Source organism: Nycticebus coucang, chromosome 11 (assembly GCF_027406575.1).
Source record: "Nycticebus coucang isolate mNycCou1 chromosome 11, mNycCou1.pri, whole genome shotgun sequence".
Lineage (NCBI taxonomy): Eukaryota > Metazoa > Chordata > Mammalia > Primates > Lorisidae > Nycticebus > Nycticebus coucang.
The window spans coordinates 105,854,365-105,879,575 of NC_069790.1; the positions used below are offsets into that span (position 1 = coordinate 105,854,365).

Genomic DNA, 25,211 nt, shown 5'->3' on the forward strand with positions numbered 1-25,211 from the left:
ACCACAGTTAGTTTTGGGTAGATATTTAGTAGTTCTTCTTTCCCTTCTGTAGTTGATTGAGATTAAGAGGCACCTGTTATTTTAAGTAATGATTGATACAGTTGATACATCTGTATTTACCTATCTTTGTGTGTCTAGTGCCTGGAGAACAGAGGACACACAAATGTTTGTACTGAACAGTTTCTTGAAACATCCTTGGAATAAAGTTGGTGTGAGGGAATGTTTGTACGGGTGACAGGGCAAAAAGCAGTAATAACAAAACTGTTTCACAGAAACTTAGCCACAAAATTGGGAAAAACTTTCTTTATAAAATATAAATTAAATGTTTACTACATCACTGAAGCATGATTTGCAGAATTGCTTCTAGGACTGTATCTCATCATCACTCTCTCCCACCACAATGTTTGATTGATTTGATTGCTTTCCTCCTGCCAACACTAAATTAAGCTTCTCCTTTGTAACGCCTCCCTTCTTTTTGCTTTGTTCACAGATTTTGCTTCTATTTATTCATACTATCATTGTGGTAGGATCACTTTGGCGATCCTGAAATCTGTGCCATTCTTTATGAGTTCATCAAAATCTGGTCCGTTGTACTTCTCACTTTTTGTTACAGCACCTCTCTATAATCTCACATAATTTTCCTGATAGCTTTTGGGAGTAATTTCATTATCCTCATCTTTATGGATATTGATCCTGAGGTCCAAACAAGTTAAATAACTTTTTCAAGACCACACTTTCAAGAAATGCAGAGCTGGGCTCGTATCCAGGTCTTTTTATTTTAAAAAGGGTTTGGTGGAAAGAGTTTGTGTTGATAAAAACTGTTACCCCAAGGAAGTAAAAGACCAGAGATAGGAAGGAGGTGTTATGAGTGGCTGTTGTGCACAGTGGTGATGCCAGGCGGAATGGAACAAGCAACGTGACCCAAGAAAATATACATTTCATCATATGTGTATATCTTTTTACCTGTAAGTAGGAGTCTATGTGGTATGGTTTGTTGCTCTTGTAACAAGTGATCAGTAGGGTATATAAGTAGATTAGCAGATGTAAATTTGGAGAATGAGAGGATTATAATGTCTGAAAAACACTCCTGAGTAGTTGAGTTTGCTCCTGGTAAAAAGAGGTTCTTCTGACTGCAAATACAAATGGAAAAGTTACTATAGAACGTTAGGAGAAGTGATAGACTATGGAATACTAGGTACTTTTAGGTACAGTCATGTTTTCCCTTTTATTTATTTATTTATTTTTTGTAGAGACAGAGTCTCACTTTATGGCCCTCGGTAGAGTGCCGTGGCCTCACACAGCTCACAGCAACCTCCAACTCCTGGGCTTAAGCGATTCTCTTGCCTCAGCCTCCCAAGTAGCTGGGACTACAGGCGCCTGCCACAATGCCGGGCTAATGTTTTCCCTTTTAATGTTGAACTAAAAACTGTGAAGAACTGAGCCCCAGATTTCATTTCTCTTGAGAACTCTTCCTTTGTAATTTCTCTAATTACCCTCTTTTTTCTATGACCTCAAACATAGACCATTTTCTATAAAGTTAAATTCCCAACACAATGGAGGTTAAAGTTGCTTGAAACTACGTAGTGAGGATCTGTACCAAGGAAAACACTGAGTGGTCTAGTGCAGAAAATATTTAAGTGTAACTTTGGATCAAAGGCACTGTGGTTCTATGTCCCATATTTTACAGTACTTCCATATGATAGGGTTCAAATTTCATATTCAGTTTTTGGAAATGGAAGAAAAACTAAGCTTTCAGAACTTTATTTGACTTATTAGAACTGTAATTTGACCTATTTGCTCATGAGTTAAGCTACTAGAGTCATAGACATTATTTTTTCAAACACATAAGGAAAGGAGGAAGCAAAATCTCAAGAATGTTAGTTTGGAAGACAAGATGAGCCTCAGTTATGGGGGAGTTATAACAGGGGAGCGTCAGTTATGAAGGAAATATATAAAATTATGTTTCACCCAATTTCATATGTGAAATCGTATGGTCTAATGAAGAGCAGGAATAGGAAGCAGCAGAAAGATTTCCATGCTACATTTGTTGAAACTACTTAGAGATTCCAAAAATATTAGAGATGTAACCTCAGAGAATGCAGTGCCTTGGCACTTTCCCCCAGTTTACCCTCTGTGTTCCTGCCTGGCCAAAAGAATGGCCATCTTGAAACATAACTTTAATTTTATGGTGGCATTTATTGAAAGAATATTTTTTGCTTGATAGCTAAGTTAGGTAGAATTTCAATACCTAATAGTGAAAGGTCTTTGAAAGTTATAAGTAAGTCACCTGTGAAGTATGTGTTCTTTGAGTCCCATACTTCTACTCCAAGTATACATTCACCGAAGTGTGGGCACGGTGAGATAATTTCTGAAGATGTCTAATAGGAGTAAAGTGTGTCACGATGACAGATTATATTTTTGAAGGAGGGTAACAGGAATCACTTTTTATCTGTATTTCTCTGAATTCATTTCTAAATAACTCAAACAAAAGTCAGATTTTTAGACTGACTTAAATGTGCTCAGTATTTTATGTTGAATAAAAACAATTTTAAATGGGATTCCATTACTCAAGGTACTTGCAGTTCTGACTGAGATTAAAATCTGTTGATTTTATTTGGATTATCTCTGACAGTTATGTTTGTTTAAATGTTAAAATGCTAACATGTTTAGTAGATCTGAGCTTGGGATCCAGCTAGGTCAACTATTGGCATAGTTTGCTTTGTCAAAAGAATGCTCATCATGAAACATAACTTCCATTTTTATGGTGGCATTTATTGAAAAAATTTTTTTTCTTTTTTTGGCAAATCAGACAAATTAGGATATCTGGTCACCCTCCCTATATCCCAGCCAGTTTGAATGAACGCACCATTCTCCGTGTAGTGCCCTACTACCTGTTTTTGAATAGCCCACAAACTATGAATGGTTTTTATATTTTAAATGGTTGAGATAAATCAAATAATAATATTTCATGTCTGTGTAAATTATATGAAATTCTAATGTCAGGGTCCATATATAAAGTTTTATTAGAACACAGTCACATTTATTCATTTATGTCTTACCAGTGACTCAGTCACAATGGCAGAATTATACAACTGTACACAATTATAGTAGAGAACATGTAGCACACAAAGCCTAAAAAATTTATTATTTGGTCTTTTACAGAAAAAGTTGCTAATAGCTGAGGTAGAGTGTCTTTTACATGTCTCTCTTTCATCCATTTTAACAGCCAGTGTCCTGGCCAGGTCTTCATTGTATGTTCAGAATTATTACAAAAACTCCCAGCTAGTATTTATACCCTTGGTTTTCCCCATCTCTCTCTGTATATGTAAGTACTGCCTGAGCCTCTTAAAATTCATATTATTAAACCTTTAATGATTTCCTAGTGTTTATAGCAAAAACTACATTCTTTGGGACAAGGCCCTTCTCGGGCCATTATTGAGTCTTATCTTCCTAGGCTAGTCTCCTCCTACTTCCTTGTTACATTGTATACTTAGAATGACAATATAATTTTCCACATGGGACACTTAAGTGTGAAAGGAGCCCTAATAATAATTACGATGGGGACACAGGCCTAAAGCCATACTGTTCTCATGAGGCACATGCATCATTTCCCTGTCTACCTGCTCTGTCCCTGCTTTGTCAAAGAATGTTCATCATGAAATATAACTTCAGTTTTTATGGTGGCATTTATTGAAAAAAATTTTTTTTCTTTTTTTGGCAAATCAGACAAATTGGGATATGTGGTCACCCTCCCTATATCCCAGCCAGTTTGAATGGGCTCACCATTCTCTATAAGCACCTGGTCCTTGGACTCCACTCAATTATTCTTTTATGCTGGAATTCGTTTTCCTTTGTCTGTAAATCTAAATCTTAAATATCTTTCCAGAACCAGTTTAAATAGTACAGTGTCCACGAAGCCCTGCTCAGAAATAATCTCTCCCTTCTTGTCTCCCTTTTATAAAAGAAGTGCTTTCCATGGTGTGAATCACCTTGAGCTTTAGTGACACACACAAATGTGTACATATCACCTTTTCCCACCAGTTTTTAATGACATAATCCATGTTGGAGTCCATATTCCTCAAAGGCCTAGCATGGTGCCATGCCTAAATGCTAAATGCAACACCGGTTTGAAGAATGAATTAATTGATCAGGTTGGGGAGACTACTGAATGTTTATGGCTTTCAGTTTATGAATCACCCATTTTAACGTGACTAGAGTAGTGAGAAAAGGGTTTCTAAGGATTGAGGACAGAGCTTGGGTTTCAGTGTGGCAGTGTGAGAGAATGGTTCAAGGCACAGGTATGGGCTTTGGGGTCTAGTCTGTCTGAGGTTGGATTCCAGCTCTGCCAGTTAGAGCCAGTCACCTTAGGCAAGGTGACCTCTCCTGTTTCCACATCCATGAAATGGGGGTAATCACAGTCTCTACTTTATGGAACAGTGGTTGAGGATCCAAACAGGGCCAAGAACATGGTGAGCACCCAGCGAATGTCAGTTGCTATGTCAAACACCATCATCACATAGTACGGTACAGGTGTTAAGAAAATGCAGAGACCGAGGGTGGCGCCTGTGGCTCAAAGGAGTAGGGCACCGGCCCCATATGCCAGAGGTGGTGGGTTCAAACCCAGCCCTGGCCAAAAACTGCAAATAAATAAATTAATTAATTAAAACAAAACTTAAAAAAAAAAAAAAAGAAAAGAAAATGCAGAGACCCAAAACCGTGATGGACAGTGGAAGAGCTAGAGGCAGTGCAGCACCAAGATCTCTGTGTATTTTTTTTTTCATCTTTTCGTAGAAGTCAGCTTTAGATGGGTCAAAGCAGAGTGAGTCCTGAGAGAAGGTTATCTCCACTTAGTTAAAATAACTAATAACTAATTTCAGTAGAGTGGGAGAGGTACAGGTAGGTGTCAGGGAACTAAAAAAGTATGGCCAGAAGGAAAGAAAAATAGTGAAGGGGAAGGAGGCTGAGATAAACCAGATCATACCTTAAAGAAGAAGAAACCCAAGGGAATGATAATTCAGTAGCTGCTGTGTCCCTTTTTTTGTTATAAGGTAAATTATTGATTAAAACTAGTACTTGGTTGAAGTGCCATAATTTTGGCTGTAGGATAAATGAGGAACCTTAAGAACCAAGTGGAGGGTTCTAGGTTTTACCAAAAGGAAACTGAAACACCAAAGCTTTAGGTTTTAAGAGAAATAGTTTCTAATTAGGGGTGAGGAGTATAGATTCTTAGTAAGTTCCTTCCTCTAAGTTGAGGTGACGGTTGTCTGACTTGAGTTTGTGCCCTGAGGTATTTCCCAAGAGCAGTGCTGAGTGGAGCCCTCCTTTATGCTCACCTCGTCTGTTCGTGTTTTATGAAATGGTTGCCTGGGTTTAGAAGGACAAGTTAAGACTGGAGATGCACCTGTGAAGTAAAGCCACGGCAGCCCAGGTCCTCAAACCACGACTCTACCACGTGCAGTCATAAGAACTGGGTTGCAGTCCCAGTCTGCCATGTAGTGGCCACGTATTTTTTAAACAAGTCGGAATCTCTGTTTTCTCTGTGGAGATAATGGCTGTCCATGAACGTACTAAACTTACACAACGAAAGTACAGGGTACAGAACTATAATGGATAATTATTCTTGGCCCCTGCTTATTCTTAAATGCACAGGGACTCTTGAGTTAATGTTCCCTAACATCTTGGCCCTGACAACTGACTTTGTTACTTAGGCAATTACCCCTAAAACTGTCATGTCGAAGGCTCATTAAGACAATCTAATTATTTCTGTCTGACTTTGATTCAGTCGGCACACCTGCTCAGTGCCTTGTGTCACGTGGCATGCTAGAGGTACATCAGGAAGACCCTCCTCAGTGTAGCTGCCCGCCTAACAGGGCACGTAAACACTGAACAGGTAATCTGCGTGAGTCATCACAGGGCCACCAGATGTGCTAAAGCGGATGCTGACCTGCTTCCCACTGGGGGAAGAGAAGAGGCAGAAGGTGTGCCTGGAGCAGAGTTCTCAAAGTGTGGTCCTCAGACCAGCAGGGCCAGCACCACTGGGGAACTGCTGGAAGTGCAGATTCTCAGGCCTCCCTCACACCTCCTCAGTCAAGCTCTGGAAAGGGGCCTAGCCATCTGTTTTAGTTACATTAATCTGTTCAGGGTGATTTTGCAGCCCATTAAACTTTGAGAACCACTGACCTGCAAGAAATAACACTACACTGAGCTCTAAAGTTGCCCTGTCTGGTGTGATAGCAAATAGTCACATGTGGCTGTGGATGGAGTACTTGAAATGTGGCTAGTCTATATTGAGATGTATTTTCAGTATAAAATAACAGGTTCCTTGGCAGCCTGTAAAGAGGGCCAAGGAACCTGGTATTTTATACTGACAGTACATCTCAATATAGACTAGCCACATTTCAGCCCAAAGTCCCAAATTTTCTATACTACAATTGGAACAATACAGAGAAGATTGGCGTGGCCCCTGCACAAAGATGACATGCAAATTTGTGATGTGTTCCATATTTACAAAAAATCAATAAATACCAGGTTCCAAAGACTTCCTGTGAAAAAAATTAAAAAACATAAAATACCTCACTAATAATTTTTAATATGGATCAGATGTCAGGATGATAGTATTTTGGACCATAGGGTTAAATAAAATAGATTATTAAAATTAATTCCATCTACTTCCTTTTACTTTTTAATGTGGCTTTTAGAAAATCCAGAATTACATTTGTGGCTTGCATTCTTGAGTGGACACAACTGCTCTAAAGCAGGGGTCCTCAAACTGCGGCCCATGGGCCACATGAAGCGGTGTGAATTGTATTTGTTCCTGTTTTGTTTTTTACTTCAAAATAAGATATGTACACTGTGCATAGGAATTTGTTCATAGTTTTTTTTTTTAAACTATAGTCCGGCCCTCCAACGGTCTGAGGGACAGTGATTTGGCCCCCTGTTTAAAAAGTTTGAGGACATCTGCTCTAAAGGATGATTGGTGGTTACCTAAAGCAGGGTGGGACTGAAGTGGCGGTGGAGGGGGGAGGTGGTGGGCGAGTGTCCCGTGTAGGATAGAGTATGCAAGAAAGAACCTGTCATGCTCAAAGAAATAAAAGAAAAACAAACTTTGCAGGTCACATTAAGGATTTTGAATTTTATCCTGAGATCAACAGGAAGAATTGGGACTTTTAAATATGATACTCAATTAAGTTTGCCACAAATAAATGAGAGGAAGGGAGCTACAGCTGAGTATAGCAAGTCTTTCCAGATCCAAGCTCCCCCACCCCAAGATGGTGGAGGAGGAGTCATTTGTTCTGGAGGTATTGTTGAGAGGGAGCAGAACCTTGCCTATCACCTGACCTTGACCCTGTGTGTGTGAGGCAAGAGCACATCCTCACTAGAGAGAGGTGTGTCACTTGGGAAGAGGTAGTCTTCAGTTCATTTTCAGCTCATTGAACCTCAAAGCTGAGTCGGAGTTGTTTATGAAGCTGGGAACTCTGCAAGGCATTCAGAAGGGTGTGGTGAAGGAGGGCTGTAAGAGTGGGTCAGAGAGAAGGAAGCTCAGAGCATTGTGGAGATTACAGAATCTGCCCCCTGAAAGGGGGTGTTGGACAGTAACAGAAAAGCTGGGATAAGAGGTGTGGGGAAGGGTTCTGACCATCTCTTGGGGTATGGTAAACTTGCCGTTCACCTGGTCGTAAGCTATCAGAGACACAATTTAGCCTGCAGACATGTTTTGTTCAGCTCATATTTGACACATGTATTAGTTGTTAATATTTAAATCAGATATCACATAAAAATGTATATTTCTAGGGTTTTTTTTTTTTTTGAAAGTTGAAAGTTCTAGAAACCCCAGTTCCTCAGCCTCACAGGGCAATGGGCTAGAACTAAATAGTAGGTACTTCTTTTATTTTATATAACAATTTTTAGTGGCTGAGATGATTGTTTTAGTTTTTTTTTTTTTAAGATACTTCTTTATTCACAGAATCCACAGGTTCTCTCTAGCCTGCCTCTAGATCCTGCATTCTCCCAGTCTTCAGGGTCAGCGATCACATCTGCTCTTGGATTTCTGAAAAAGTTCCAAGAGGGGTGCTCTTGGTTCAGAGAAATAAGATTATAGGAAACGTTTGTCTCTTTACACACGAGTTGCCTCCATCAGAGAAGCAGGCACATTCCCTGCATTTCACCTCTATTCTCACCACTCCCTGTGATCCAACTGCACCCTTCCTCACACATCTGTCTGCCCAGTGGGGGCACTTGAGTTTGCAATCCAAGCCTTAACCTTTAAGTCAGACTGACTACAGTGTTGTGTGTTTGTTGGTAAACACTCGGTAAACCAGCTCCAGTAGATGCTGACTGAAATGTAAGTTTGTGAACTTCAGACCTCAGCAGCTCCTTTGTAAATACAGTCAAACCTCCCTACATCCACCACCTCCGTAAGTTAATTTTCATAGACTGGACATGCACCACACATACATGTCAGGACAGTGGGCATGGGTTCTTATGTCGACCATCCCTGTATGTTGACCAGTTTGTTACAATCCCTTGGAGGGTCATCTTACAGAGGTCTACTGTATTTAGCAATTAATTAAATGGGAAAAGTCAGTTGATAGTACCAAGGAGAAGAGAGTGACTTTGTTTTTTTTTTTTTTTTTTTTTTTTTAATTTTTTTATTAAATCATAAGTGTATACAATGATATGATTATGGGGCATCATACACTCACTTCATAAACCATTTGACACATTTTTATCCCAGTGGTTAACATAGCCTTTCCGGCGTTATCTCAGTTACTGTGCCAAAACATTTATATTCTACATTTACCAAGTTTCGCAAATACCCCTGTAATATGCACCACAGGTGTGATCCCACCGATTCCCCTCCCTCTACCCACCCCACCCTTTCCCACTTCCCCCTATTGTTAAGTTGTAGCTGGGTTATAGCTTTCATGTGAGAGTCCCAAATTAGTTTCATAGTAGGGCTGTGTACATTGGGTATTTTTTCTTCCATTCTTGGGATACTTTACTAAGAAGAATATGTTCCAGCTCCATCCATGTAAACATGAAAGAGGTAAAGTCTCCATCTTTCTTTAAGGCTGCATAGTATTCCATGGTATACATATACCACAATTTATTAATCCATTCGTGGATCGATGGGCACTTCGGCTTTTTCCATGACTTAGCAATTATGAATTGGGCTGCAATAAACATTCTGGTACAAATATCTTTGTTATGTTGTGATTTTTGGTCTTCTGGGTATATGCCCAGCAGAGGAATTACAGGATTGAATGGCAGATCTATTTTTAGATCTCTGAGTGTTCTCCATATATCCCTCCAAAAGGAATGTATTAATTTGCATTCCCACCAGCAGTGCAGAAGTGTTCCCTTTTCTCCGCATCCACGCCAACATCTCTGGTCTTGAGATTTTGTGATATAGGCTAGTCTCATTGGAGTTAGATGATATCTCAAAGTAGTTTTGATTTGCATTTCTCTGATGATTAAAGATGATGAGCATTTTTTCATATGTCTGAAGGCCGTGCGCCTGTCTTCTTCAGAGAAGTTTCTCTTCAAATCCCTTGCCCAGCCTGCGATGGGATCCCTTGTTTTTTTCTTGCTGATGCGTTTGAGTTCTCTGTGGATTCTGGTTATTAAACCTTTGTCAGAGTTATACCCTGCAAATATCTTCTCCCATTCTGAGGGCTGTCTGCTTGCTCTGCTTACTGTGTTCTTAGCTGTGCAGAAGCTTTTTAGTTTGATCAAGTCCCAGTAGTGTATTTTTGAAGCTGCTTCAATTGCCCGGGGGGTTCTCCTCATGAAATACTCACCCAGACCAATTTCTTCAAGGGTTTTCCCTGCATTCTCCTCTAGTATTTTTATAGTTTCATGTCTTAAGTTTAAATCTTTAATCCAATGAGAGTCTATCTTAGTTAATGGTGAAAGGTGTGGGTCTAATTTCAGTCTTCTGCAGGTTGCCAGCCAGTTCACCCAGCACCATTTGTTAAATAGGGAATCTTTTCCCCACTGAATGTTTTTAATTGGCTTGTCAAAAATCAAATAGCGGTAAGTAGCTGGATTCATCTCTTGGTTCTCTATTCTATTCCAGATATCTACTTCTCTGTTTTTGTGCCAATACCATGCTGTTTTGATCACTATCGATTTGTAGTAAAGTCTGAGGTCTGGTAGTGTGATTCCTCCTGTTTTGTTTTTATTTCTGAGTAATGTCTTGGCTATTCGAGGTTTTTTCTGATTCCATATAAAACGAAGTAATGTTTTTTCAAGATCTTTAAAATATGACAGTGGAGCTTTAATAGGGAGTGCGTTGAAAGTATATATTGCTTTGGGTAGTATGGACATTTTGATAATGTTGATTCTTCCTAGCCATGAGCATGGTATGTTTTTCCATTTGTTAACATTTTCAGCTATTTCTTTTCTTAGAGTTTCATAGTTCTCTTTATAGAGATCTTTCACGTCTTTTGTTAGGTAAATTCCCAAATATTTCATCTTCTTTGGCACTACTGTGAATGGGATAGAGTCCTTAACTGCTTTTTCAATTTGACTGTTGTTGGTGTATATAAAGGCTACCGATTTATGAATGTTGATTTTGTAACCTGAGACGCTGCTGTATTCCTTGATCACTTCTAGGAGTTTTGTAGTAGAGTCCCTAGTGTTTTCCAGATACACAATCATATCATCTGCGAAGAGCGAGAGTTTGATCTCTTCTGACCCTATATGGATACCCTTGATCGCCTTTTCTTCCCTAATTGCGGTGGCTAAAACTTCCATTACAGTGTTGAAAAGCAATGGAGACAATGGGCAGCCTTGTCTGGTTCCTGATCTGAGTGGAAATGATTCCAATTTAACTCCATTCAATATGATATTGGCTGTGGGTTTGCTGTAGATAGCCTCTATCAGTTTAAGAAAAGTCCCTTCTAGACCAATTTTTTTGAGTGTTCTGATCATGAAGGGATGCTGGATATTATCAAAAGCTTTTTCTGCATCAATTGAGAGAATCATATGGTCTTTGTTTTTTAATTTGTTTATGTGCTGAATTACATTTATAGATTTACGTATATTGAACCAGCCTTGAGACCCTGGGATAAAACCAACTTGGTCATGATGTATAATTTGTTTGATGTGTTGCTGGATTCTGTTTGTTAGGATCTTGTTGAATATTTTTGCATCTATATTCATTAGTGATATTGGTCTATAATTTTCTTTTCTTGTTGGGTCTTTTCCTGGTTTGGGGATCAGGGTGATATTTGCTTCATAGAACGTGTTGGGTAGTCTTCCTTCTTTTTCTACATTTTGGAACAGGTTGAGTAATATAGGTACTAATTCCTCTTTAAAGGTTTGGTAGAATTCTGACGTGAAACCATCTGGTCCCGGGCTTTTCTTTTTAGGTAGGTTTTGTATAGTTGATGCTATTTCTGAACTTGATATGGGTCTGTTCAACATTTCCACTTGATTCTGGTTAAGTCTTGGAAGGTGGCGTGCTTCCAAGTATCGGTCTATTTCCTTCAGATTTTCATATTTCTGAGAATAAAGTTTCTTGTAATATTCATTAAGGATTTTTTGGATTTCTGATGAGTCTGTGGTTATTTTGTCTTTGTTGTTTCTGATTGATGATATTAGAGATTTTACTCTTTTTTTCCTGATTAGGTTGGCCAGAGGTTTATCTATTTTATTGACCTTTTCAAAAAACCAGCTTTTTGATTTATTGATCTGTTGTATTATTCTTTTGTTTTCAATTTCATTTAATTCTGCTCTAATTTTGGTTATTTCTTTTCTTCTACTGGGTTTGGGGTTGGAATGTTCTTCCTTTTCCAGTTGCGTGAGATGTCCCATTAAGTTGTTAACTTCCTCTCTTTCCGTTCTCTTGAGGAAGGCTTGCAGTGCTATAAATTTCCCTCTTAGAACTGCCTTTGCAGTGTCCCAGAGGTTCTGATAGCTTGTGTCTTCATTGTCATTTTGTTCCAAAAAATTGGTGATTTCTTTCTTAATCTCATCTCTGACCCAGCTATCATTCAGCATAAGGTTATTTAACTTCCATGTTTTTGTATGGGTATGCAGATTCCTGTTGTTACTCAATTCAAGTTTTATTCCATGATGGTCCGAGAAGATGCATGGAATAATTTCTATTCCTTTAAATTGACTGAGGTTAGACTTGTGACCTAAAATGTGATCAATTTTGGAGTAAGTTCCGTGGGCTGATGAGAAGTATGTGTATTCAGTTTTGTTGGGATGAAATGTTCTGTAGATGTCTGCTAAATCTAAATACTGGATGGTTAGGTTTAAATCTAAGATTTCTTTGCTCAGCTTCTTTCTGGAGGATCGATCCAACACTGCCAAGGGAGTGTTGAAATCTCCAACGATTATGGAGCTGGAGGAAATCAAGTTACTCATGTCTGTTAGAGTTTCTCTTATAAATTGAGGTGCATTCTGGTTGGGTGCATAGATATTAATAATTGAGATCTCGTCATATTGAGTATTACCCTTAACAAATATGAAGTGACCATTCTTGTCCTTCCTTACTTTTGATGGTTTAAAGCCTACTGTATCTGCAAATAAAATTGCAACACCTGCTTTTTTCTGATTACCATTTGCCTGAAATATGGATGACCATCCTTTCACCCTGAGTCTGTATTTGTCTTTTAAGTTGAGATGTGACTCTTGTATGCAACAAATATCTGGCTTAAGTTTTTGTATCCAGTCAGCTAACCTATGCCTCTTTTAGAGGACAGTTTAAGCCATTCACATTGATGGAGAGTATTGATAAGTCTGGTGGAATTTTGGGTATCGAGTTTTTCAAAGGTCCAGTGGACATTTTTAATCCTTTCACCAGTGTGGAAGTTGGAGTTTGATCCGAAGTTTCTGAGTGAGTTTACTTTTGTGGTATAGGATTGGGTTGGTCATTGTGGAGGATAGGTCTGAGAACATCCTGAAGAGCTGGTTTACTTATGGCAAATTTTTTCAACATATGAATGTCATTGAAGTATTTAATTTCTCCATCATAGATGAAACTCAGTTTAGCTGGATACAAGATCCTGGGTTGAAAGTTTTTTTGCTTTAGGAGATTAAAAGTTGATGACCAGCCTCTTCTTGCTTGAAAAGTTTCAGCAGAGAGATCTGCAGTTATTCTAATATTCTTACCTTTGTACGTTATAGTTTTCTTTCGCCGGGCTGCTTTGAGAATCTTCTCTTTCATGTTAACTTTAGTGAAGCTAATTATGATATGTCTGGGAGATGGCTTTTTGGGGTTGAATCGTGCTGGGGTTCTGAAGCTGTCTGCTATCTGAATTTCAGATTCTCTAGGCATGTCTGGAAAATTTTCTTTCATAATTTCATGTAGAAGGGCCTCTGTGCCCTTGGCTGCCACGTCATCAGCCTCCGAAATTCCTATAACCCTTATGTTATTTTTTTTCGAATTATCTGAGAGCTCTCTGAGTGAGTGATCCGTTTTTGCTCTCCATTTCTCTTCCTCTTTGAGAGATTGGGAGCGTTCGAAGACTTTATCTTCAATGTCAGAAATCCTTTCTTCTGCTTGCTCCATTCTGTTACTGAGGGATTCTACTGTATTTTTCATATCTTTGAGGGCTGTAAGTTGACTTTGTTTTTTTAACCTAAGATAAACACACTAGTTTGGTACTTTATCCAGTATTCACCTGAGTAAATATATTCCTATACATCAGAGTGAGGGAACAGTGTGTACTTGTGTAGTTTTTGTGACTATGATACTATTCCTCTGCTCCAGAATACATATTTTGAGTAAAAAGAAAACAAATTGCTTGTTATTTTTTAAGCAAATATAGCAGAATGATGCTACAGAGGCTTGGTGGTGGGTATCTGTGTGCTCGTGTTATTGCTGTATTTGTTTGGTTCCCTTGGTATAGTTCATAATCAAAAGATGATAGAGAAGTATTTCTGCCTACACAGTTTGTTCCCTATACCCCTCTTTTTTGAAGGGAAAAATAGCTTTCTTAGCCTGTGGAGCCTTCTTGCTTGACAAGATAAACTAAGGGTTGAGGTAGGGGATAGCTGATAGTGTGCTTCTTGTTTCTGCATACCCCTCCTCCACTACCACCAAAAAAGAAAACAGCAATATGTGATTACAAAGAGTATCCAGTTTTTGATGGGCCTAAATCTTTTACTACTTGGCGGACTGGGTCTTTATAAAGAAATAATACAAAACTCTCTTTCTTTTGCAGATTAAACACACACACACCCTTCTCTCCATGCAAGTTCTCCCAGGAGAGGTACCCTAGAGTTTAAACTTTATTCCGTTAGCCTCATGATTATTCTGCTCCTAGGCATAGGTGGTCACCTGGCAAAACACTGCCCGGATACACTTTATCCCCTTCTCTGTTCTTCTGTTGCCCAGATGCCCCTCCTAGGCTGAGGGTAGAGACATCGTGCTCCCTCGCTGGGAATTACTGGCTCTGGGAGATACCTTCATGTGAGCCCTGAGCCCAGGCACGTCGAGGGTTCCCTGGTGCTTCCCATTCCATATACACTGAAGCTTCAAGCCTGATGCTTGATGAAAAGGGAGTATGGTAACTGCTGTAGTCTTTCAACTATAGACACTCACCACGTGATGATGTTTCAGTCAATAATGGATCACATATATGTCGGTGGTCCCATGGAATAATAATGGCACATACATACTTGACACTGGCATTGCAGATCAATTAGGGAAAATGATTGTGTTCAGTGATGGTGCTGGGGCATTTGATTTTCCACATATAAAAATATAAATAGAAATACGTATGCCATCTAGATTAGTGTAAGTATATTGCGATGTTCATACAACAAAATTGCCTAAGGATACATTGCTCGGAATATATCCCCTTAAGTGACACATGACTTCTTACAGACCACCTTGATCTGATTTCCTTCTTTAGATCCTCTGTTTACCTTCCACTGAAATAATGGAATATATGTGTGTGTGTGTGTATGTGTGTGTGTATTTTAAAGACTTTAGACTCTCTAGGAATCATAAAAAAATGCTAGAAACTAGCTCTAGATTCCAGTTAACTTTGTCACTTATTGTTAAGTAACTGTCGTGAATCACACAGAATGTACTATCAACTGACTTTTTTCATCTAACTGCTGAATATTTATAAAGGAGCTGTTGAGGTTTCAAGTGGAACAGAAAATCCCCAGTTAATGGAAGTTGCCAACAGTGGCAGAAGACAAGGCCCAATGCTCATAGAATCTTGACTCCCCAATGTGGAGGTGGAGACCCTGGGCATGGAAACTGAACAACACTCGTCAGTATAAACGTGTCCATCACAGGACAACCAGGCCAGGCCAAACAGCCAGGCCCTCAGATCTCCCAAGCACAGTGGCCCCAGCAGATTTATGGCCAGTAGCTTAAACAAGAGGAGTTCAGAATTGCTTGAGGGGTGCCTGTCCCACCATACTGGATTCTGTTAACATGAGGATGGTGTGTGTGGGATGCCTGAAGGTCTGGGCAGGAGGAGGCAGGCCTCCTTATCAGTGTGCTTCCTCTCCCTCCCACAGCCCTGCTCCCGTTAATCTGTTTCTACAGGCAGTGTCTCAGCTGCTCGCAGTTGATAGCTTGCTTTGCACCTGGATTTATTCCTGCTAAAAGGTGTATTTTGGAGCAGGTGAGAAATTATTTAGGTGGGTACTACATTTGGTGTTAATGTCACTTTAAGTCACTTTTAATGCTATTTGATGTTAACACCTCCCCCCATCTTGCATACCTTAGAATTTTCTTGTTTGTTTTGTAGCCTGTGGCATTGAAGAGCTAGTTGTGATACATACCAAATACATGTGGCAGTTCATTGAGTTAACATGTTTAGCAGTGTCAGTACCAAGAAAGTGAGACTGGTAAATATTTCTTTTTCCATCAGAGGAAAAACAAAGTGAGATTCAGCTGCTAAAAGCTGAGAGTTCCAGGTCCTGATCATTCTTGTAGGTATCTATAATTCATCCTACTAAATTCCCTTTAAGCATACGATGTCCTGTGATCTGCCAGAAACGCAACATGCCATTACAATGAAGTATTCTGTTATTTTACGTCATATAATTAACATACCATGCAGCCATCAGAAAATTTAAGTCAACTACATTTCTTGTAATTAATTATCTGTAGAATATGCCTGTATGTGCCATAGTGTGTGAGTTACCAGATATTTGATGTCAAAACTCTTCAAAAGGAGTTCAGTTTATGTCAGAAATGAGATGTTTTAACGTTGTGCTTCCATTTCCAGGTAGTCAGGTGAAAGAATATTATAACTTAAACTTTTTGTTTCTTCTCTAGATGTATTACTGTCCTTGAACGTTAGCCCATTTGAAAACACCAACAAAACTCAGACATCAGTATGTCCAAGTACAAACTTATTATGTTAAGACATGGAGAGGGTGCTTGGAATAAGGAGAATCGTTTCTGCAGCTGGGTGGATCAGAAACTTAACAATGATGGAATGGAGGAAGCTCGGAACTGTGGGAAGCAACTCAAAGCACTAAACTTTGAGTTTGATCGTGTATTCACATCTGTCCTTAATCGGTCCATCCACACGGCCTGGCTGATCCTGGAAGAGCTGGGGCAGGAATGGGTTCCTGTGGAAAGCTCCTGGCGTTTAAATGAACGCCACTACGGAGCCTTGATTGGTCTCAACAGGGAGCAGATGGCTTTGAATCATGGTGAAGAACAAGTGAGGCTCTGGAGAAGAAGCTACAATGTGACCCCACCTCCCATAGAGGAGTCTCATCCTTACTACCATGAAATCTACAGTGACCGGAGGTATAAAGTGTGTGATGTACCCCTGGATCAGCTGCCACAATCTGAAAGCTTAAAGGATGTTCTGGAAAGACTCCTTCCCTATTGGAATCAAAGGATTGCTCCTGAAGTTTTAAGTGGTAAAACCGTTCTGATATCTGCTCATGGAAATAGCAGTAGAGCACTTCTGAAACATCTGGAAGGTACCTGCTTTATGTACTACTTATTAGAGATTGCTGAGTATTATAGTTGGGCCTTAATCTGGAAATTAAGCTCATAATGCACCATTTACATAATAGACCTTTCCCATTCCCCTTTGTCACTTCAGACTTAAGAATCATCTTAGTATAAAAACTCCTGTGTCTTACATTCATATTATCTGAAGCAGCGGTTTTCAAACCTTAGCGGACATCAGAGAGCTTGGTATGACACAGATTTGTGGGCCCACCCTCAGAGTTTCTGAATCAGCCTTAGAATTTGTTTTTCTTAGATGTTTTCGGGCAATGCTCACAGTCCTGCTTGGGGTTCCACACTTCGAGAAACATTGGTTTTAAAGATTCTATGGCTTTAGTTGCAGGACAATGAAAGGAAGCTAGGAAGGGAAAGAATCGTGGAAATGGTGTCGAAAATAAATTTGAGTTTTTCAAGTTGAGTACATTAGCCAGACTTCAGTTTTGCCCACCTTCTCCCAGCTTTAAAGGACTGTATGTTTCACGTGGGCTTCCTGAGCAGTTCTTGTGCTCCAGTCCTCTCCTTCCAGACCAGGCTTAGCCCTACTAGTAAGGAAGTTAGGGAGAAGGAAAATAAAAGGATGGTTGGCTTATTTATCTCGACTCTAAAATTTTGTAGATCATCGGTAGCCTTAATTTTATCTTAATTACTTGATATAGTGTTCTAAATGTATCCTAAAATGTAGTATATTATTCTTCTTAAGTAAAATGAACTAAATGAACTCTTTTGAGGACTTAAGTTTACCAGTTTGAGTGCCAGTTTGCACTGTGGCACCTTCTGGGGATTTCTTGCTCCCCTCTTCTCTTTCATTAATCCCAGATGGTTGTGTATTTTGGGTCATCTGCCTGTCTGATGTTTTCCTGCCTTTGATCACTGTCAGCATTTGGCTTACTAAACAGAACGCATTTCTCCATCATTCCATTTCATTCTGCTTTACTTTTCTATAAGAGGCTGTGAAAAATGAAATGTTTGACCTTGTATGTGAAATAGGTTATTGCTAACAAAATGATCTTTAGCATGTGATTATTTTTCCCTAATTTTTACATGGAAAGTCCAAGGGCCAAATCATTACTCGTATAGCTGACATCCATTAATCATGCAGACATCTAAAATCCACAGACTTTGTTTGACTATTAAAAACTTTATTGGCTAGACATGGCACTAGATTGTGTGGGTGTATATATCTTACTCAGCTACATAAAACGATCTATTCTTCCTTGTTCCGAATAATCAGATATTTGATCAAAAGATACACAATTCCATCATGAATAGACTATAATATTTCACTGTTTGAAGAAGTAATGAGGCTGCTGTTAGGACAACAACAAACTGAAATTTAGAATTTCAGAGTTTCTGTCAGGAGATATATTCTTTTTGATCATGCCAATTCTTTTCCAGAGACAAGATTTAGATCTCGTGTGGCCGGGCTCTCTTCCCTAAAGAAAATGCCACCATCTCCTTCAGGATCCTCTCCAGCCCATCCCCTTAGCTAGGAAGTCCTCCCTTTAAAAACAGTTTCCTGTTGTTAGTACCGTTTGCTCTTCACCTGTCTTCCAGTTAGGTCTCCTTGAGATTATCCCACAGCACTAAACACAGCACACTCTAGATACCCTCTCCTCAAGTGTACTGATGATTTAACTATTTGTTAATGTTCTTTTTGAGGTAAAGAGGAAAGTTTGAGAAATGGTAGAAAGAAGACTGTCACTGTAGCAGGAGCAGAGAGAGAGCTACGTGTTGAGAACGAGTTTAGACAGAAAAGCTTAATTTACTACATTTGAGGAAAGTTTTGAAAGCATTAATAATTTATTGAAAAATAATTTAATCAAATGGTATACCTGCTTCTGTTGTTGTTGATTCATTGAGAATACAAGAAACCGGGTTACACTGATTGCATTTGTTAGGTAAAGTCCCTCTTAGGATTGTGCCTTGCCCCCAAAAGGTGTGTCACACACTTAGACCCATTCCCCAGTGTACCTGCTTCTTTAAACAACCTGGCAGTTACTCTAAAGGGTTAAAAATAGAGTTATCATATGATTCATTCTTAGGTATAAATTTGTGTTTTTTTTTTATGCAGGTGTAAGAAATTACAGAAATTTATTTTCTGGGGGATTAATTAAGATGTCAGAAGGTTTAATTAATTAAGATTTTCTGGGGGATAAATTAAGATGTCAGAGGGTTTGTTCTCTCTGATGGCTGTGGGAGAGACTTCTTCCTTGCCAACTCTAGCTTCTGGTATTTGCGGCAATCTTTGGTGTTCCTTGATTTAGAGAAACATCGTTCTAGTCCTCCATCTTCACATGGCATTCTCCTGTGTGTATGTTTCTTGTACCGGATTTTTCTCTCTCTTATAAGAATACCAATTATTGAATTACACCCTACACCACTGACCTCATTTTTACTTGATTATCTCTGATAAAGATAATTTCAAAATAAAGTCACTTTGTGAGGTACTGGGGTTTGGGACTTCAACTTACCTTTTATTGATTCAACTTGTAAAACTACCCAAGAGAAGTGAAAGGGTATGTTCACATAAAAACTTATATACAAACCTTCATAGCAGCATTATTTTTAATAGCCAAAAGATGGAATGGATCCAATCCAACTAATGAATGGATAAATTAAATGTGGTAAATCCATACAATGGAATATTATTTGGCATCCATATCCTAACTGATGCTTCCTCCATTTGTGGGAGGAAAGACAGGTGCTGTTAAAGGAAAATGAAACCCAAAAAGACTTTAGATGACTTGGCCATGATCATGATAATTAGTGGGAATGTGAACGCTACCCAAAACCCAGTTCAAAGTCTCCATACACAGTTATCATTTGGACTTTTAAATTTTTTTTCTAAAAAAGTAGCCCTTCCCTTGATCTGTTCTTTATTTGGAATACTGTGTTGTAAGGAGCAGAGTCCAAAGCATCCTTGGCAGGTAAGCTATAAAAAGGTAGTGTGATGCAACAAGAATCTGTAATTATTACTGCGTTATCCTAACATTGTGGTCTGTGAATGACACTCCAGCACAGCTGTACAAACTGGCCCTTTTGAGCACTTCCTGTGTGCCAAGCATAGTTCTAGACATTTTACATACATATATTCTATGTAGGAACTAGAACATGGCTCTGAGTTCACTGAAAAGCTACAGTTAAGTGTTTTACTTCGGCTGTTTAGTATATCCCGGTCATGGATGTATCAGCAAAACCCAGCTGCGCTATGCCGACTGAGAGAGACTGGGCTCTGAAAGCTATATAGCATATGATTCCATTTATATGCCATTTGGGGAAAAAGCAAAACTATCAAGACATAACACAGATTAGTGGGAAAAAGGCAGGCTGCAAAGGAGCACAAGGGAATTTGGGGAGTGATATCCTGATTAGTGTTTATTCACTACCATACACAGTCATTAAAACTGATAACCTGTATACTGACAATGGTGAATTTTGCTGTATGTAAATTATACCTCAGAAAAGACCTGCTTTGTCCAATGAAGTCACCACTTAATCAGGACCCTTAACCTTGTTCTACCAAATAACAGAGTTGTTTGATTGTCTTTTAGCAGAATTAAGTGAAGTTTGCTACATATACCTGCCGTCCCTTTGAAAACTAACCTGGAGGACATTTATCATGTGTTCTCAAGGCTTCAGGAGCTATCTGAGTTATCTGGTCCTGACTATATTTGGCACTAACCCATGGCCAGTGTAGAGAAGGACTTTAAAAGATTTCTTCATGAGAAGTTGTGTATAAACTGTTGGACCATGAACTCTTGTTTGAGAGCTTAGGTTATAGGTTACCACTACTGCTAATAAAGACGTTTTCATCCTAGGACTACCTCCGCTTATTTGTTACCAAATTCTGTTAGTCTTAATTGGGGCTTCCATCTGCTTTTTTTTCCTTCTCACAACCACCTAGTCTTGGAGTAGGTCAGCAAGGACCTACTGGAGTCAAGGCAAGTGAATGGTACAATGAGAGGCAAACGGTACTGACTGGGAGTCAGATGACATGCTTGTTTAAGAATTGCAAACATAGGAACTGTACGTTCAGCCCACTTGACTGATGAAGGTGGCCTCTACGCTGTCAGATGACTTACTGCTTATGAATTGTATATAATTTTGAGAGTGCTTTGTTTTAATCTGATGGTAGTTCTTAATACTTTCAGAAGAAAGAAGACATGGGATACAGTAAGAAAATTCCTGCTTAAGAGACTGCTTTGCTGATTTTTTTAGAAGCAAAAATAATGTACTGTGCTGGTAAGTCCAGGGATGTTAAATCAGGGCCCACCTCTGACTGGTTCCGATGCCATGAACATTTCTAACATAGGCCTACTATCTAAAAGCATCCTGTTCTGTAGCATTCCAGACAGGCGTGTGTTTCTTTCTCTGTGGTTGGCCAGTCACTTCCTGTTTGTTTCCTGCCAGCCTGCAAGAAAAAGCCAGGTACCAAACTGAAGCATTAGATGGAGTCTGCATCTTGCCAGAGGAAGTGGATTGTTTAGTCTAGGTTCAAGCACAGGGCTAGGCAGTTCCAAGTTTGGAATAAGAGTGGCGCACAAGACACTCATGCACGATAGACTTGATTCCCCAAAGAATTGTGTGCAGCTGCACGCATAACCAGGCAAAGAAGTGCTGAGATGAAATTAGAGAATCGGGAGGGAAAGGTCAGCTGGGACTAGCTGTGGGAACGGGGACTGATGAGTTAGTCACCTTTGGCATTTTAGTGTGATATTTTCAGAAGCAACCAATGCAGGCCTGTCTTATGTGAGGCAAATAGTTGCCTGATGGTATGCTTAAACTTTCTTTTGTTATAAGCGTAGTTGATTTATAGAAATCTTCATTTTTAACATTATAGGCTGTATTAACTCTAAAATTAAATGCAGTAGTAAATGTACATTGTCATAACAGTTTGCATTCAGTTCCTGTCCTGCTGCAGTGACTCAGGGGAGGGGGTTTGTAGGAGGACATTTGACTTTTTGCAGCTAATCGTGTGTGTGGAAAATGAAGTTGTTTGAATTTCTCCCTATTTTGGCCTTGAATTACCCACTTAACTTACCCTGAAACTTTCATTATTTTGTACTTGAAGTATCCCCAGAGTTTAAATTGGTTTAGTCAATGCCTAGATGTTCCTACATGAAGATTCGAGAGTCAAAGACAACGGTGGGGGTACATGAAGAGAGGGACAGTGATGGAAAGGGGAAGACACCGTGTGAGAACTTGGTGACGTTTCCCTTTACAACTGACACTTGACTACATGGACCTGCACAGTCCACTTACGCAAGAATTTTTTTTTTTTCAACCAAATGTGGATCAAAAATAATGATACTAGCAGGTCAGGTTTTCATGCATATGGTCTATACAGGGCTGACTTCAGAACTTGAGTGTGTGGATTTGGGTATTTTCAGGCTTCTGGACCCAAATCCACTGCGTATCATTTTAACTCTGATATGACATTGCAGTGAATGAGTATGTGATGGGATATTACAAAACGTAGCCCTAATTCCATTTGGTTTAATATGGTTCTGATGCATCATTGTCGCCTTAGGACGGCAGTTCTCAACCTGTGGGTTGCGGCATTAGGAAGGTTGAGAACCACTGCCTGAGGAGATTGTTTGCTTAACTTACTGAGGATGATGAATGTAGCTTATGCTGAAATTGGGTAATGAGTAATAACTTCACTGTGGTTTTTCCTACTTTGCTATTTTAAAATTTCAGTCACTGAAGTCACATTGACTGATTATTAACTGGTCTAAGTATTTTAAATATTCATAAGTAATTAGTCTGCTGGATGAATGGCTTGAGTAGTCTTTACAACGGAAGGTTGGCTTTATTTATTGAAAACATTCTATTTTTGTTGAACTCTCCTTCTTTTGTAGTTGAAATATTACAATTCCAGTGGCCTTTGTTTAGTTAGCTCTTTAATTCAGTTCCACACAAAAATGGGTTGTTAGCTAAGAGCTTGAGAGTGGCGCTATTAAAGAGAGGACTTGTTGGATCTGGTTACCTCTAAAGCCATGGTCAGACAAATGAGTCCCATGTGTGCTCCTAACCTAGCCTCTGGCTAGAAACCTAGAACTTGTTTCTGAAGCCACACACAGCAACCCCTAAACCAGGCCCATCGTGATCCCAGTGGGTTAGCTATTTCAAGGGCATCAGAAAAACCTGTTCATGCCTCTTACCAGTCCTGGGAACACTGAGTACATCACAAGAGTTCCAGTTACTATCCAGCTGTTCAAAAGGGCAAACCATATATATAAACATTCTCCTCTCTCCCTTTTCATGGTGGTGGTGGAAATAACCGGAGTTTAAGTCTTAATAGTCTCATGACTTGAGCAGGTGGATTTAGCCTCTGTGGGTCTGTTTGATATTTTTCAAACAGCTTATTGACATATAATTCACATAGCACTTTATTCATCATTTAAAGTATATAACCCAATGGCTTGTAGTATATTCACAGAATTATAAATCTATGACCACAATCACTTTTAGAGCATTTGTTTTTTTTTACCACCCCAAAGAAACCTCATCCTCCTTTGCTGTCACCACCCACCAGACTTCCCCCACGCCCTCAGCTCTGGGCAGCCACTAATCTTCTTCAAGTCCTTGTAGATTTGCCAATCCTGGACATTCCATGTAAGTGGGACCATGCAATATGTGGTCCTTTGTGACAAGTTTCCTCAGGGTTCCTTCATGTTGTATTAGTACTTCATTCCTTTTTATTGACAAATAATATTCTGGTTTTTGAGAATTAAAGGCCACATTTAATTCTCAAAAAAACATTTTGACTAGTTGAATAATGCTGCTATGAAAGTTTGTACCGGTTTTTGTATAGACGTACATTTTATTTTTGTTGGAGTGGAATTGCTGGGTCATATGGTAACTCTATGTTTAAAAGGAATTGCTAGACTTTTTCTCAGAGGCAACAGCCTTTTGTGTAACTAATTTTCTGACGTATAATGAGTCCAGTTTCTCATACTGTCACTAACATTTATTTATAATCTGACTTTTTGATTGTAGCCATCCTAATGGGTACAAAGTGGTGTCTAGTGGTTTTGCTTTGCGTTTCCTAACAGCTAATGATGTTGGGCATGTTTTCATGTGCACTTGTACGTCTTCTTTAAAGAAACGTCTGTTCCGATCTTATGCCTATTCCTTAATTTGGTCATTTGTCTTTTTATTATTGAAGTGTAATAGTTATGCATAGTCAGACAATTAAGCTCATGAACTCATCCTAGAAAAAGTGCTACATACCTCATTCTGTGTATCAGTATAGTCGCCTTCATAGGACTCCCCTCAGCCGTCTGGTGACCATAGCGATATTCAGCAATGAGGTATGTAGTTGCTTTTTTCTAGGATTGAGTTTGTGAACTTAATTATCAGACCTTGTACCACTACAGCCCCGATGGCCATTCCAGAAAAAGTATTCCAAAATTGCTTTGAAGAGTGAACTAGGCACAGCTGTCACTGTGTAGCTTCCTAAGAGAAGTACCTTGAAGGTGACCATAGTGCTGCAGCAATAAATATATTTTTTTCTAGGATGAGTTCATGAACTTCATTGTCTGCCCTCATATATTCTGGATACAAGTTCTTTATCAGAGATGTGATTTGCAAAAATTGTTTCCCAATCTCTGGGTTGTCCTTTCATATTCTTTTTTTTTTTTTTTTTTGTAGAGACAGAGTCTGCCGTGGCCTCACACCACTCACAGCAACCTCCAACTCCTGGGCTTAAGCGATTCTCTTGCCTCAGCCTCCCGAGTAGCTGGGACTACAGGCGCCCACCACAACGCCCAGCTATTTTTTGGTTGCAGTTTGGCCGGGGCCGGGTTTGAACCCGCCACCCTCGGTATATGGGGCCGGCGCCTTACCGACTGAGCCACAGGCGCCATTCTTTTTTTTTTTTTTTTTTGTGGTTTTTGGCCGGGGCTGGGTTTGAACCCGCCACCTCCGGCATATGGGACCGGCGCCCTACTCCTTGAGCCACAGGCGCCGCCCACAGGCGCCATTCTTAATAGTGTCCTTTGAAACAGAAACGTTTTACATTTTTCTATGCCGAGTTTATCTTATTCTCTTTTATGGCTTACGTTTTTGCTGTCATATTTATGAAACCATTGTCTAATCCAAGGTCATAAAGACTTTATTCTTATGTTTTCTTCTAAGAGTTTTATAGTTTTAGCTCTTACATCTAAGTCTTTGATCCATTTTGAGATAATTTTTATATAAGATATAAAGCATAGGTCCAGCTTAATTATTGTGCAGATGGATATACAGTTAT

At 39.3% G+C, this 25,211-nt stretch overlaps 1 protein-coding gene and 1 non-coding gene across 3 annotated transcripts in view; both read left to right on the top strand.

The window, feature by feature from the left end:
• The window catches only part of BPGM (bisphosphoglycerate mutase), a 31,564-nt gene that overhangs the window by 1,498 nt on the left and 4,855 nt on the right, over positions 1 to 25,211 (top strand). Inside the window, exon 2 of one of the 2 annotated variants that reach the window (XM_053609408.1) lies at positions 16,262 to 16,923. In XM_053609408.1, coding sequence (XP_053465383.1) covers positions 16,323 to 16,923 — 601 coding nt within the window. In that variant the 5' untranslated portion in view covers positions 16,262 to 16,322. Of the gene's footprint in view, positions 1 to 16,259; positions 16,924 to 25,211 lie in introns of those variants that run through there. The other variant, XM_053609409.1, reaches the window with a different exon arrangement.
• Positions 6,406 to 6,508, top strand: LOC128560541 (U6 spliceosomal RNA). The gene has a single exon (XR_008373038.1). It is a non-coding gene; the product is annotated as a U6 spliceosomal RNA (small nuclear RNA).